The following is a 16189-nucleotide window of genomic DNA, read 5'->3' on the forward strand; positions in this document are numbered from 1 at the left end:
TCCGATAGAACAACAATTTGAAGCTATGTCACAAATGAATGGATCCGGTATAGATATTGAACCTGATGAATTCATAAACACTGCTGATTGTTCTCCCCAATGGAACACATGGAGGAATGCCTTAACGAAAAGTATGTGGATACAATACCTAAACACTACTTAAGTTCGTGTCTGTTTTGCTTAATTCATATTTAACAAACAAGGTGTGATGTGGTGTAATTGATGTCTTTCCTCTTGTTTTGTTGGGTCAATTGTTACAAAACTATTTATGTAAGTGATTTTTATAGATTCGAAGTAATTTTGATATGTCTTTTGTTTGTCACATTGGTTGGATGGACGCTACTTCTAAGGTATCAACACCAACCCCTCCATGTAGCTGTGGCAATAGCAATATGAAGTTGATGTGTGCTAGTTATGGTTCACGGAACCCCGAGCGATTTTACTACAAATGTCCGTTGGGGGAAGGGGGGTCACCCGATGGGGTTCTACTGGTGTGACGAATATCATGGTCTTGGGACTCGCAAGTTCCATCAAGCTGCCGGGTCCTCTCGAAACTGACGTTTCCAACAGCTACTTCCATCTCATCCAGTAGCACCTATTGTGTTCGTGGCTGCCAGAGGTTTGGACTTGCAGACATTGACGTAGCCAGAGAGGGGGCAGTGGGGGCACTGGGCCCCACTGGAAATTTCAAAAAGTATTAGGGGTATTTTGGTAATTTCACATTTAATATTAAATAAATACTTTTTTTAGAGAAATATTAAATAAATACTTAAATGTATTATTTTAGTATAATTCTCAATTTGTTTCTATGCAATTGTATGAGAGATAAGCTATTGAATGGTTGTCTAATATGTATCTTACATGTAAAACGATATGTTTGTAAATATTACTAATGAAATGATTATGTAGCCATTTCAAAACATGAAAATAAGAAAGAAAATGTTATGATAGTAGGGTATTTATTTTTATTTTTGTAATATCATGATGCAACTAATGCATGATTATGATTGTATTGAAATTGCTATTTATTTGGAGTCTTTTTATATTCTTTCTATGAATTTATAATATTGTGATTTTTACTCTCTCGTCTCATTTAAATTGATCAAACTTCTTTCCGACACAGAATTTAAAAACTAATGTCTTAAGTAATTTGGTAATAAAATGAATAAGTGATTAAAAGATTCTTTCTATATATTTATTCGGATCGGTCTCCTGTGCGGTTGACCGCACCCCATGCGGTGGGTTACTTTTAATAAGCATAAGATATATATTTGTTCGTACAAATGTATACGTATGTAATAGTACAAGTTCTCATGAATAAAAGTAACAATTATCGTGAATAAATGTAATAATTTAAAAATATTACATTTCATTGTAACAATAATTATTTTTTATTACTCGATCAAGTTAAGAATAAAAATATTAGTGAGTGAAAATAACTAAAAGTAAAAGTTCTTATGAATAAAAATAAACATTATTGTAAAAAAGTGTAAACTTTCAAACCGTCCGCATTGTATGCGGTTGACCGCACAGGAGAATTTGCGTATTTATTCTATATAAGAAAATTATTTAATTTAACTGAGACGGCCCAAAAATAATATTGATCAAATTAATTAAGTCGAAAAAATATTTGGGCCCCCTGACTAAAAAGTTTGGCTACGTCACTACTTGCAGAGCAACGACTTAAGCTCCCCCTGTGGGTATCTGGAGTTCCACAACGTTGTTCTATGTCTCTCTATTATTATACTTGTTGTTGGTATTGTAATCGGTAAATTTATGTGATGGGAGTGGTGGTTATATTTCAGGCAGTGTCTTTTGCATTTGGTTATGGTACTTGGTTTATCTAGCTTAACTCAAACTAAATTATTCGTGCTTTGTCTTATATTGTGATTACATTTTGGTGTGATGACATTTTAGTGATGACATTTTGGTGAAGACATTTTTTGTCCTTCATGGACTGAATTATGCATCGATTGTAGCTTAGTTTCGTGATGAATTGTTGGGCTGCGTTTCAATGCATTTGTAAAACATTACTTGAGTTTTAACAGATTTGACTTTTATTTATTTATTTCAGCTACCTATTCGTTTCTATATTTAAATTTGGGTTGTTGGTATTTTTATTCCCGATAAGAGTAAATGCTCTGTGATTTTTTGGTTGGCATTGATATGTGGTAAATCTAATCTGCCACAAACAATCAAATTTATTCACCATTTGTTGTGATTCAAAATAGTATTAATAACAGGTGTCATCACAACTCATTGGAGATGACAGGTAACTCTCAACGCCCCACCCTTTATTTTATTTATTGCACCCATTAATATCACTAAACATAGCTCCATCTATAAAAAGAGTAGAGTATCAGATACAACCATTTCAAAACTAAGAAGCCAAATATAGCAAAAAAAAAATCAAAAGCTCGCTGCCATCACTCGATAAGATGACGCTCCCTGAAGTTGAACCTCAATCATTGTTCCTTTACGTCCATAAATGGGATGCGATGAAGGATAAGCTGCTCCTCAAATGTTTTATCAAAAAAATTAATGAATGTAGGCCATCTCCACCACAGCTCTCTCCACACGCATTAAATATATGCGATGAAGGCGCTGAATTCGCAACTAAAGACGGATGTGTCCCTGATGCAAGTCGAGGATAGAGTCGATTTTCTCCACGACCGCTACGTGTGCTTCAAGTACCTGTCGAATCTTCCCGAAACCGATTGGGATCAAGCTTCAAGCATGCTTCAATGATGAAGTGTGGAAAATGCTATTCAAGGTTTTTTTTTTTTGTCTTTACTTCGGTCTCCATTATACATAACTTCATTGTTGCCTTACGTTAAATGCCTGTAGTTTATAACATCATTTATCAAACTCTCAATTATTGGAAAATGTTTTCTTCCAAGTGTATCACCATAATGGCGAGCCCGAGTTCCATCAAATGTGCAACTTGTTCGGACTTTACGACGTCAAGATAGAGTTTTCTCATACGGTGATCATTATTGAGGATTTTTCAACGGTTAAGAAACATGCCGACCATGAAGCCATCGCCGAAGACTTATCGAAACGAGATGTGTCTAGGAAGCTTTTCGCAGATGATGCTTGTTCTATCGTGGCTCCGTCTTTCCCTAAGGCATTTAAGAGTCAAGTGCATGTCCCGAGGTCACCAATTAAGAATAAATTTGTCAAACCATCGAGCTCTAGCTTCCCCACTCGAAATGTTTTTTCGTGAAACCAAAGGATGACCATAATCCCGATGCCGGATATGGTGGAAGTTCATGCGCGTCGTCATATCCATTCAAATAGGGCACATGTGCTGCTAGTTATCTATCTTTTGTAGACATGTTATAAAAACTTTTGCGCGTCTAGTATTATAGGTTTGAAATCTTCTTTTGTTGTCGTTCTAATGATTTTGGCATCGATGGAACGGATCACTTGTCAAGTTCTAATGAAATTACTCATTCTTTTCAATGGCTAATGAAAACTATCAATGGTGAGTCTATTGGAATTCAATAATTCGCATATGTTATTCTGTATGCCCAACATATATTAGACAATTTGAACAATTGGCTAACATTTGAGCTCAAATATAATATGAAATTTAACATTGATAGGCAGACAAGTCACATGTAATAAGATGGCTATCATCAAAACAGCTGCAATGATCTATAATTGCATAACATAGGTAAAAATAGTAGGAAGGATAATACTTAACAACAAAAGAAACATAGTTGCAACAATAGTCAAGTAATTCCTTCCAAAGGAAACAAAAGAAGTTTGTTGTTCATACCCTCAAAAGACCATAATCTTGGTATTATTAAGTGATGATTTCACTTATGCTTCATGCCAAGCAGATACATCACATAATCGACCTTCGCTTCATCCGAGAGACTTGAAAATACGTCAAGACGCTCCACCTCATTTGCAAGAAAATCCGTTATCTTGCACTTATCCTTTTGTGATAGCCCCAGAATAGTACCTAATTGGGCGAAAACTTCCTTTCTTGCCTTCGAGATGTCGAAGTCATAACCCATTCTACCGGCAATAATCTCGAGTCTTTTGTCCGTAGTCCGACTTATATCAGCCAACGCCTCATACATCCTATCGACTCCCAAACCATGTTTACGCTTCTTAGCCGAGCCACGAACTTCCTCCTCGGTTTTGTGGGTCTTTTCTATTTTTTAGGTTTGGCTTATATTGTCATCTACCTTAACATTCTCGAAGACGTCGTCCAACGAGACGTGATAATCATCATCGCCCAGCTCAACCAATCACACGGTTGTAATGTTAAATTCTTATGCCTTCATAAATAGTGAATAACTCAATAATCATTATCTTTCATCAACTTTTTTTTTCTTGATTTACGAGCTAATTTCAAATTGGAATATGAGAAGACATACTTTAACGTTTCGTTTCCTCAACATTTAAAAAAATCAGAAATAAAGCTTGCTTTTCTCAGCCCATATAGTAGTTAGTGGGAACAATAAATAACATCTTCATTCTACATTTCTGCATCCAATCCACTCTCTGCATTCAATCCACACTACGATTTTAACATACAAGTAGTAAGCCACCAGGTGCTTCTTCAAACTTTATTTTTTTGTTTTACTATGATGATAGCATTCAATCCATATTCTATGATTGTATCATTCATTTTCACACTCAAACAAGAATAAATAATATACTTTGTTGCTTTGCAGATTTGAGCTTCATATTTATATTCATGCCCAGTATGTGGTCTTCCATTTGTGATTTAGATGACTCAAGAACCACCTTTGGCGTCAAAGTTCGATTGGTCCGTGCCTATGAAAATCCTTCATTTACAAACATAGAAGAAATCGTTAGTTGGGAATGCATTCTTCATGATTTTCAAGTATGAGAACTTTGAAAAATTATCATTTTTGTAGCCTCCCAAATTTCTTAGAGCAGTGGACACATTTTTCATAAAAAATCAATCTTCTTTATATGATTTGTATAGGGTGATAGAATTGAGGCTACCATTCCCAAGAATCTCATTCCCACCTTCAGGGATCAATTGGTGGAAGGATTGATGTACGGAATCAAAAATTTGAAGATCGTGCATAATACGAAGAAAAAGAACAAGCTTACTACACACAAGTACAAGATTATACTATGTGAAGACACAAAGATACATGAACTATTTGTTCAGAATTTTCCAATGAAAAGATTTTCATCCAAATCATTTAAGGATGTTCGGATAAAAGATAACTTATACGATGGCTCATTATTTGGTATACGCAAACTTATATTCATTTATGATATTTTCAGTTTTAGTTTTTATACTAATAGATATATGCTAAAAGTTACATGTTTATACATATATCATTGGAGTGTTGGTGCATCCAGGGGAAGTACAAATTCGGACATCATTTACTGGAGAACAAAAAAAAACTAATCGAGCTGACTCTTGAAGACACCGAGTAAAATAATCCTAAATTCTTTCATTTCTAATGCATTATATAATATGTTGTTATGCATTTTGTAAGTGGACTAATTGATGTGAAGGAGGAGAAGACTCTATTGCACCCTATGGGAGAATTACGTGGATGGCTTCTTGAAATTATTTGAAAAAGAAAATCAAGATACTAATATTCTCATTGTGCAATTTTGTAAGACAAGTATCTATATAGGTATGAATATCTAAAGTTGTTGACTATCAAACAGTGCATATTACATAAAAAATACCATATTAAATTTTATAAATCTGCACGTATAAATCTAGACACATACCTACTTCATATATTTAAAAATATAATGCAGTTGAAATTAGAGTATGTAATGCTTTCAATGTCACCAACTTGTTGTTGAATGCAAATGTGCCTGAAATCAATGATTTCAGGGAGAGGTAACATATTGTTACATCAATAGATACTTCTTTTACATATGTAAAATAGTATTGTGTTGATTTTGACTTCCTTATTATGTGTATAAGGCTTGTGAAAGAATACAATTTGAATACTACTAATAATAGTAGTATCTCACAAGGAGCAAAATGCACTTTAAGCAATGATGATCTCTTTGAAGGAATGAACAACCTTAAGATAATTGAGGATTTATTATTTGATGATGAGGTTAGGTATCCTGACCTTTTTTTGAAATGTGCAGATCTATTTTTAACTTTAAACTTTAAATCTCATACTTTTTAAACAACTTATTTATCACAGTCAGGGTGCTCTTGGATTATTGGTACTATTGATCGCATAGATTGGGATTATGGCTGGTCCTATCTGTAGTCACCTTCACATGATCAAGTTATATCGTCTTTATCCAAAAAAAGGCTTCCCTCACACCAATTGCTTTCCCCTCTGCCACTCTCAAGCAACCCACCATAGTCACCACCTTCGTTCCCATAAAATCCCCTTCGCATTCTGGAGAATAAGACTAGCCACTGTTCTCGACCTGGCCGCAAAGAAAGCGGCTTCGACATAGCATTTCATCCACCCATCGGGAAGGTCGTGCCAACCAACACAACCAAGTCGTCTATCCCTTCTAGCAACTTGGACCAGTGAGCCGAATTCCTCCAACAAACATCAGCAAAACTACACCCCATAAAAAGGTGACATCTATTCTCGGACCTTTCCCCACATATGCCACATGAGCAATCCACCTCCACAATTTTAAGTAAGAGGTTTCATTTCATTGGTAACACATCATGGACAGCTCTCCAAAGGAAAAACTTGATCTTTGGTGGAACATTAATTTTCCACAAAGGTTTCCAAGGTCCTGAAACCCCATACTCATCATTAATAGTCATGGAGCAGGTGAGATCATAGGCGGAATGTACCGAATAATTACCTTTTGGTGTGTAATGCCAAATAAGTCGATCTTCACTAATATCCATCCCAAGAAGAATACTCAAAACTTCCTTAGCAATGTCTTGATCAAATATTAACTCCACCAAGTTTGTGTCCCCGCTCCCATCTTCCCCTCTCATTAGCTCATTCACTTTCATTCCAGCGTTCGTCCTCATGAAAAGAACAAATAAGAACTTACCATCTCTTTTCATCCACGAGTTGTGAAACACTCGAACACCCATCTCGCTTCCTATTTTCCAACGAATTTTACTCTGCAATAAATCTTAGGACGAGCAAATGCTTTCCCAAGTAAATTGGAGAAAATTAAGCTTGACTATTTCAAATAGATAGGCCGAAAACAAAAAATAAAAAACGAAAATGTTCAGCTTTGTAGGCTTGGGCCTAATTTATTATTTAAGATAGTCTTTTTTCTAAATGCGGTAAGACAATATCGTGAGATTAATTTATGAATGATAACATGTACTCCCTCCGTCCACAAATTGTTGGCCTATGAGGTAAAACACGGGTTTTAATAAAAAATGTATTTTTATTAGTTGAGTGAAGAAATGGACCCACAATTTATTAAAGTCAATGCAATTAGTATATTCAATAATTTTTTAATCTCTCTCTCTTCTACTAATGCTACCGTCTTTAAAAAAAGGGACCCACCATTTATAAATTAAAGACTGCAGTATCAGAGAATTAAAAAAAGCTTTAATTTCCATTTCACTAAACTGAAAATTTATGGAGGGAAAGCCTCCAAATTTTGGCTCCCTCCAAATGCATAAATTAGTCACCTATTTAAACATAAAAGCACTATTCCAGCATCATTTACACTCCATTCGAAAGGTTCAAAATACATAAATGGAGCTCATGTCTTCCAAAAAACACTTAATTATAGAAGAGCAAAATGCTATGGCTCATTGGCTTCTCACAAATAGCACCAACGGGAAAACAAACGATGGAGCACAAAAGGAGGAAGCTGCTATGTTTGGTGTGTCGAGATGATCGGTGCGTCGTTTCTAGAGCAAAACAAAATAGAAGATTCAGTCAGGTACACCAATGATATTCACATCAGCTCACAAAGGTGTGATACACAAAGATAGAAAAAAACTTATGTTGAGAAGGTTAAGTCATTGTCCATTCTTGAGAGGTCTACAATTCATAAAATGGCTGTCAAGCTTCAAGTTAGCAAGAGCTTACTTGGGCAGTGGATAAAAAGAAAGGAATTAAGACCACATACAAGTGCAATCAAACCATTCTTGACTGATGTAAACAAGATATCAAGGATGAAGTATTGTTTAAGTAATGTTGTGTATGATGCAGCAATGTCAAGGTACTGTTGGAAATTGGTTGTGAGTAACCAATGTTTAATAATTTTTCGAGTACCGAAAACATTTAATTTAGCAGAATTAAATGGGACAGGATCGATCTACGTTTCGAGTAGATGATCGTAGTATATTTATTTACTCAAAACCGATTTCCGGTGAGTGAGAAATAATTGTTTAAAGTTGGGTACTTGAAACATGGAGTTGTGGGAAAAGATAAGCATTAAATAAGATTTAATACTTATCCCACATTGGAATGTGGATCACATTTATTACAGTATAAAAGCTATTACATCACAGGATGTAATAAAACTGTGTGCACACGTGACGGGTTGCACAGCCCACACGCGCGCGCCGCCGCCGCCGCCGCCCGCCCGGCCCGGCCCCGGCCCCGTCGCCCGACGCCCGGCGCCCGGCCCCGGCCCCCGCCCCGTCGCCCGACGCCCGGCCCCGGCCCCCGGCGCCCGGCCCCGGTCCCGGTCCCGTCCCCGTCCCCGTCACCCGTCACCCGACGCGCGGCCGTGGACTTGGACTTGGATCTTGGCAATTGGTCTTTGGGTGGTCTTTGGGCTGGTCTTTGGGCCTACCCTAGGCCCACATCGACCCTTATCTTTTTGGACCAACGAAAACTTGGTTCGAAGGAGACGAGGCCCAACCCGGTTGGGCCTACGCGCACGCACACGAAGCCCGCTAGGGCTTGGCCCGGGAGGACCCTTGGTCTCCCAGGAAGCTTCCCACGTAACTGCAGAGCTGTTACCTATGTAACTGCTGTCGGAGGAGTCATGGCAGATTCAAACAGCAGGGCTGTTACACCTGTAACTCCCGACACCATTTGAATACCATCAATGGTATTAATCCAGCAGGCTCCCCCTATTGATGTGGACTGTGCCTATATATAGGACAGCCTCCATGCATCATTTTTCACCTGAAAATCATCACAAGCAACATCACTCTGATACTCTGCATACTGCATCTGTTGAGTTCTGTTCTTGCCTCGTTCCAGTTCGCCGAAGCTCGTTGGTGTGCGGTGCTGCTACCTACGAGACGAAGCCGTTTCATCTTTGGGGACGACACGCCAAACCGAGAGCACTACCGGGGCGTATCTCGTCTTGCGGACAGAGGACCCTCCTCGACTCGGCTGCCTTTCTGGTTTTATTAGATTGTAATTTCAATACAGTTTTTCCCTTGTATTCTCATCTCCTACATTTCTGTGTTACATTGTACTACGCCCGCAAGCTTATATTCCAACAGGTACAGTTATCAAAGCATGCATTATGTTGTTCATATAGACGAGAAATGGTTCTATATGACCAAGACATCGGATAGGTATTACCTACTCCCTAAAGAAACAGACCTGTACAGAGCATGCAAGTCTAAACGTTTCATCACAAAGGTGATGTTTATGTGTGCTGTCACTAGGCCACAATTTTCAGCAGATGGGCAGGAGCTATTCGATGGAAAGATTGGAATTTTTCCATTTATTACAGTCGAGGCAACCAAGAGAAAATCGAAAAACAGAGCAAAGGGTGTTTTAGAAGTGAAGCCAATTCAGTCAATCACCAAAGAAGTAATCAAAGAGTGCATAATTAAACAGGTAATGCTTACTTAACCTCATTTTATTTCAACTATCAGACCTTATTTAGGTTCATCATATAGTTGCTGCCACATTATTTCAGGTTATACCAGCAATCAAAGAGAAGTGGCCAAAATCATATCAACTTAAGCATATCATCATTCAACAGGATAATGCAAAACCACATTTCAACAAAGACGATCCAGATTTTATAGTTGCTGCCAACAGTGATGGATTCAAGATTGAGCTAGTTTGCCAACCAGCCAACTCACCTGACCTAAATGTCAATGACTTAGGTTTTTTTAGGGCTATACAATCACTGCAGGATGACAAGATGGCAAAAACTGTTAAAGACCTACTGCAGAATGTGCTGATTTCTTTCCAAGAGCTTTCAACAATTACACTCAACAATGTCTTCTTGACATTGCAAGGGTGTTTAACTGAGATTATGCGAGTTCAAGGAAGCAATGACTACAAGATTCCACACATAAACAAATCAAGGCTCTTGAGGATGGGAATGCTGCTAGAATGCATAGAAGTGGATGAAGGACTTATCAAAGATAGCCTAACTCATGTGATGCAGTTTGATGTGAATGCAGGCACAAATTATGACATTAGGGAGCTTATGCATCATTTTGAATTTGACTAAGGGTTAATATAGTTTTCTTGTTCTCATTTTGTGTGTGTTTACACTAGAAACAACTCAATAGGGTTGTTTATCATGTAACCATAGGGCTTTAGTCTCAGCCTTTATTTTGTACAAAAGGAAGCATCATAGACCTTTTATTAAACCTCCAATTACTAGGGATTTCAATACCTAGTGGTGGCTTTGCTTAGATTTCATCACACATCACAGAACACAGATCACAGAGAGGAAGAAAACCTCCAACAACTAGGGAATGAAGCCCTAGTGGTGGCTTTCATATAACCCTCAGTAAAACACATCATAGGGCAACAATGGAGCAAGCAAATCACAGACCGAGCAACAGAGGGACAGTAAATCTCCAACAATAGCATCACATATATAGTAAGGAGCAACCACAGTATAGAAAATCACAGATCGAGCAACAACACCATAACAAATCATAAATCCAGCAACACAGACATAAAGAAAACCTCCAACAACTAGGGAATGAAGCCCTAGTGGTGGCTTTCATCTAACCCTCAGTAAAACACATCATAGGGCAACAATAGACAGAGCAAATCACAGACCGAGCAACAACACCATAACAAATCACATATTGAGCAACGAGCCCATCAGAAATCACAGATCGAGCAATAATATCATAAGATAATCACAGATCGAGCAACAATATCATCAAAAAGCACATTTGTGCATCAGAGAGTTGACACCTGATTAGGGGACATTGCATAAGCCCGGGAAGTAAATCAACACGATTCTGATGAAGGCTGGAGACAGCCCATACTTCCAAGACCGCGACTCGACGTTACCCGGCATCTCTACTCCGTCAACGACAAGTCCATCGGTGCTCAATTCAACCTCAGATCGCGATTGGAGTTGTCCCGCACTCGATTCGTCATCGGCGCGAACAGTCGGAGTCTCTTCGTCGTCAACAGCGAGATCCGGCGTCGATTCATCATCTTCGAGTGAAGCCAAGTTTGTTTTAGGTACAAACTCGCTGAAATCAGAGGAGGTTTCATACACCTCCAACAAATCAGAGGGCGTATCGAAGGATAATGGGTAAGCAGGGGGCGTCGAGTGGATAGAGAGAGCGTCGAGAGTGAAATCGATACTGGGGAGTGTAGGGATGTGATTCCAATTGGACATTTTTTGCCCAAGGTGAAGAATGAGGCGGCTAGGGTTTTGATAGAGATTATTCTGATTTTAAGTGTAAATTTGTTTTAATGTAAGGTAGATAGCATTAATATGGTAGGTGGAATTAATTAGTGTAGGATTTAATTGGTAGGTAGGATTTAATTAGTTTAAATAAATTGTTTTATTAAAAGTGTGTTTGACTTGTAGTGTATTTAAATATGAATATAAACTTACCCAAAATAGATAGGACATAAATTCGTGGACGGACCAAAAAGGCAAGTAGGCCAACAATTAGTGGACGGAGGGAGTATATTATAGTTAATCTTCGATAAGAGACTATTTTGTACATTTGAAAATATGCACATAGAAAATATCATTTCAGTAATTAAATGTAGCAATAAGAGCATCCGCATCGCTTACACGATGCGGCCTACTCATGTAGAGTCGCCATCGTGTAAGCCGATGCAACCTCTCCTTACACGAGGGCTACACGTTCTAACGTGTAGCCCGATAGCCCATTCAATTCAGGCGCGTGTTTGACACGCACCATTAAAAAAAAAAGAAATTCGAATTTTGAATTTTGAAGGCAGCTTTGGCTGCCTCGGTTTGCGTGCCTTTTTTACCATTCAAATTTTTTTCTTTTTTTTCTTCTCTTTATATTCTCTTTATGTCATTTTTAGGATTTCAAAATTAATGTAATTTAAATTTGAATTAAATTGTGTGATTTAAATTTATGCAATTAAACTTAAATTAAAAATGAAAAAATCAAAACTTAAAAAATCATGTAGGTTATCATGTAACCCCAATGTAATCTCTTTGCACAATGTGGTCCCCCTCATCAAATATGCTATCATGTAAGCTATCATGTAACCCCAATGTGAATGCTCTAACCAATTGAATTTTATTTCATTCTCTCATCTCAAGTCAATCCAGTAGTAATAATTATAATATATTGTATCAACCTTAATTATGTAAATAAATGTAAAAATTCATAAATTAAATAGTAGGAGTACTACAATTTTTTTACATAAGAATTCCCCTATAAAAATTTATTATCGAGAAATGGTATCTACTTAGCCGTTGATTGTAGAGTTTATGAAATGCTTATCAGATGTTTTAAAAAATCTTGTATTTTGATTAGTTTGTCAAACAAATACCATTTTAATAGAATTTACATGTTTCGGAATTTTCTTTAACTCACAAAAATTTTGAAATAATTCATTAGCCTTTTTCTTTCTCTTTTGTTTCCTCAGCTCCTTTGACACAACAATTTAGCGGGTTTATGTTTATCCAAACCTGAATTAAAACGGAGCTCTACAGCTTAGTAGAAGGATTTTCTCTTTTCTCTCTCACACACACGCGCGATATATATAACATTATAATATGTACCCGCAGCTACACAAAAAGCGTCTTTGTTCATCACTTCACGTAATCCACAAAAACCCGACGCTAAGGAAAACTACCTCTTTCAACCTCCGCAATCGCGCAACGTTGTTTGGAGAAGAATGTCGTACGACTACCTCTTCAAGTACATCATCATCGGCGACACAGGTAGCTCAATCCATCATCTGCTTCTGTTTTTCCCCCAATTTCATTAAGCCCTAGCTCAATTTGGAGTTTCATCTTCGCGCTTCGCATCTGTAGGTGTGGGGAAATCGTGTTTGCTTCTGCAGTTCACGGATAAGAGGTTCCAGCCGGTGCATGATCTCACAATCGGAGTTGAATTCGGTGCTCGGATGGTTACTATCGACGGCCGCCCGATTAAGCTTCAGATTTGGGATACTGTATGTAAACACCTCTCTTTCTCTCTCTCATTTAGTTTTCTGATTCAATATCATTTTATTTGTGTGGGGGTGTTCAATGTATTCCCAATTTGATTAAATTGATACGGTTATAGACGAATTAGTTCTGTGCTAGCTGACGCATGCAATTATTGGGTGGTTTGAATTTTGAAAGTTGATAGGGTTCATGCTTGATTTTTGTTGAAATGTAATCAGGATTTTAGGGGTTGGATTATGGAGATGTGTGTGTTTATGATTTGTCACTCTGGAAATCGCATTAGGTTTTCTTACCTGCACATCTCTGTCTACGTTCAGGCCGGTCAAGAGTCGTTCAGATCGATCACTAGATCATATTACAGAGGGGCAGCTGGTGCACTTTTGGTTTACGACATCACCAGGTAGAGGAATTCCATGCTATGCTCCTATCGTTGATTAATTATGCATTATAGCTTTGTATCTTCCTTATTAGCACTGTAGTACACTGCTCAATTTCGTTCGTGCTTGAAGTGTATATGATTGCAGTTTGGTTTGGAGTTCATAATCTTTGGCTCCACACACACTTTGCAGTTCAAATTTGCTGATCTCGATCGATCACTAGATCATATGTGTTTCGCTTTTCTCAACATTATAGTTGGTGTACATGCTAGGTCAATGCCAATGTCTTTAACAATTTTTGGGAGAGATGCTACTTGGCCTTTTTAGGATAACTTGGGAGTTATGTAGAAATTCTTCTTTTGTTGAAACTAAATGATACTTGGCATATGTAATGCAATAATTTCATGCATTCTCCAAATTCAATTTTCTATACAGTTGAAGTACCAAAAAAGAATATTTGAGACTGGACTGTGTCCTAGCCATACTTACCGTTTCATTCCCTATATTCCATTCAAATTCTTATATGATAAAACTACTTCCTCGGTGTGCATTATCTTACTTAGGAGGGAAACTTTTAATCACCTAGCAAGCTGGCTTGAAGATGCTCGGCAGCATGCAAATCCAAACATGACAATCATACTTGTAGGAAATAAAAGTGATCTTGCTCATAGGAGAGCAGTGAGCAAAGAGGAAGGAGAACAATTTGCAAAAGAAAACGGACTTCTGTTCTTGGAGGCATCTGCAAGAACAGCGCAAAATGTAGAGGAGGTACTACAAACTGAAAAAGAACCCCATTTGTGTTATGTTACTTCCACATTATGATAGTAATTTGGTTTCTATTTTCTTTTTTTATTGTAATTTGTGTCTAGGCTTTCACTAACACAGCCACCAAGATACTTCAGAAGATTCAGGAAGGTGTTTTTGACGTGTCTAACGAGGTTAGTCACTAATTGATGTTGTGGTGCATCACGCATGGTATTGGAACACTATAGCAGGATAACACTATATGATTAATTTTGGCATGAGTTCATTTTAAATCATCTTAAATTAAAAAATGGTATAGTAATATATACTTTATGTGAGTTCTCGTCTTATGCTCGTAGCTAACACCCTGAATGCGTACTTGAAGTTTGATTATTAAACATCTAGCCAATTATAGCACCGCTATGACACAAGGTTGATGAAATGTGGTGTGTAGTCTGCTCGATTTAGTTTTAATAGGAAGGCTAACTAAAGGATATGTGTTGGACGAAATTGCAGTCATCTGGTATCAAAGTCGGGTATGGGCGAACCCAGGGTCCAGCAGGTGGAAGAGACGGAGCTGTAGCTCAACGAGGTGGATGCTGCAGCTGATTCTGGATTCAACTATTGTGCCTCTGTAATAGGCTTCGTTGAATATCTGTGTCACGAATCATGAAATATTTCTAGTAGAACTGTACAGTCAGCCACGTAAATGAACTAATGAAACCAGCTGATGCACTCTCCAATACTTACTATTATCATTCGACGTTGTTTCCATCGATATGTAATCTTGTAATATATCATTGTCAATATTAAGGTATTTGTTGAATTGAGGCTGCAAGTATGGAAATATTGTCAACTCTTCCACGTAGAAATATCATTAATCATGTGATTACTGCATTATTATTATTATTCAATACTTCCTTTGTCTCATTTGAAATGTCTCAAAATTATAGTACTCCCTCCGTCCCAATTAAATAGGTCATATTTCATTATTTGGACGTTTCAATTCAATAGGTCGCTTCTTAAAATGAAAAGTCAACATATAATAAAGATAGCACTTTTGAAATAGACATTTTGAAAAATGAAAAACACAATATTTAGCTACTAATCGAAAAAAATACAAAATCTGACAATTTATTACGTGTAAAGACTGTTTTGCCCTTAATTAGGGCGCATCGGATTTGGGTCGAATTCAGGTTTGCGCGTGGGATAGATACATATGCCACTATTAGTGCCATATATACCAACCGAAAAAAAAAATAATAATAAAAAAAAATCTAAGTATATGGCACTAAGGGGCCGTTTGATTTGCAGTTTAGGATTGATTAGGATTAAAATTATCTTGAGAAATTAGTGTGGATTAGTGTGGATTTATATTATTTCATGGGTGTTTGATATCATGGCTACTTAATCCTATATTATGTTTGATATCCATAGGATTATGTTGGATTATATTATCTAATACCAAAACTATCCTCACATAATTTTAAAAATATCATGTGTGTCCACCATTACTTGGGCATTTGCATCGATATGCGTGAAGAATGGTAGCAGAATTTTTATCCAACTTCTCAGTATTAAATTTATCCGAGGGGGGTGGGTGGATTATTAGTATGGGTTAATCCCACAAAATAGCATGGAGAAGTAGGATTAAGTAGGAGTTGACCATATTAAGTGCACATGATATCAAACATCACACTAATCTGTATTAATTTAATTTATCCTACCTATAAACCCATATCAAACAGGCCCTAATAGCACTAATATGGTCATACGTATCATTCGTGCAACACTACATAAGA

At 37.3% G+C, this 16189-nt stretch overlaps 2 protein-coding genes across 2 annotated transcripts; both read left to right on the top strand.

The window, feature by feature from the left end:
* The first annotated feature begins 7978 nt into the window (after nucleotides 1-7978).
* LOC130990650 (uncharacterized) lies at nucleotides 7979-10359 on the top strand. The gene is made up of 3 exons (XM_057914875.1): nucleotides 7979-8145; nucleotides 9389-9731; nucleotides 9814-10359. The coding sequence occupies exons 1-3, from the start codon at nucleotides 7979-7981 to the stop codon at nucleotides 10357-10359; spliced, it is 1056 nt and encodes a 351-aa protein (XP_057770858.1).
* A 2368-nt stretch (nucleotides 10360-12727) lies between these two features.
* LOC130987524 (ras-related protein RABB1b) lies at nucleotides 12728-15225 on the top strand. The gene is made up of 6 exons (XM_057911064.1): nucleotides 12728-13038; nucleotides 13132-13271; nucleotides 13584-13666; nucleotides 14207-14411; nucleotides 14513-14581; nucleotides 14904-15225. Exons 1-6 carry the CDS (start codon nucleotides 12993-12995, stop codon nucleotides 14994-14996), a joined length of 636 nt encoding a protein of 211 aa, XP_057767047.1. The 5' UTR covers nucleotides 12728-12992; the 3' UTR covers nucleotides 14997-15225.
* The last annotated feature ends 964 nt before the right edge of the window (nucleotides 15226-16189 follow it).

Source organism: Salvia miltiorrhiza, chromosome 6 (genome assembly GCF_028751815.1).
Source record: "Salvia miltiorrhiza cultivar Shanhuang (shh) chromosome 6, IMPLAD_Smil_shh, whole genome shotgun sequence".
NCBI classification, from domain to species: Eukaryota; Viridiplantae; Streptophyta; class Magnoliopsida; order Lamiales; family Lamiaceae; genus Salvia; species Salvia miltiorrhiza.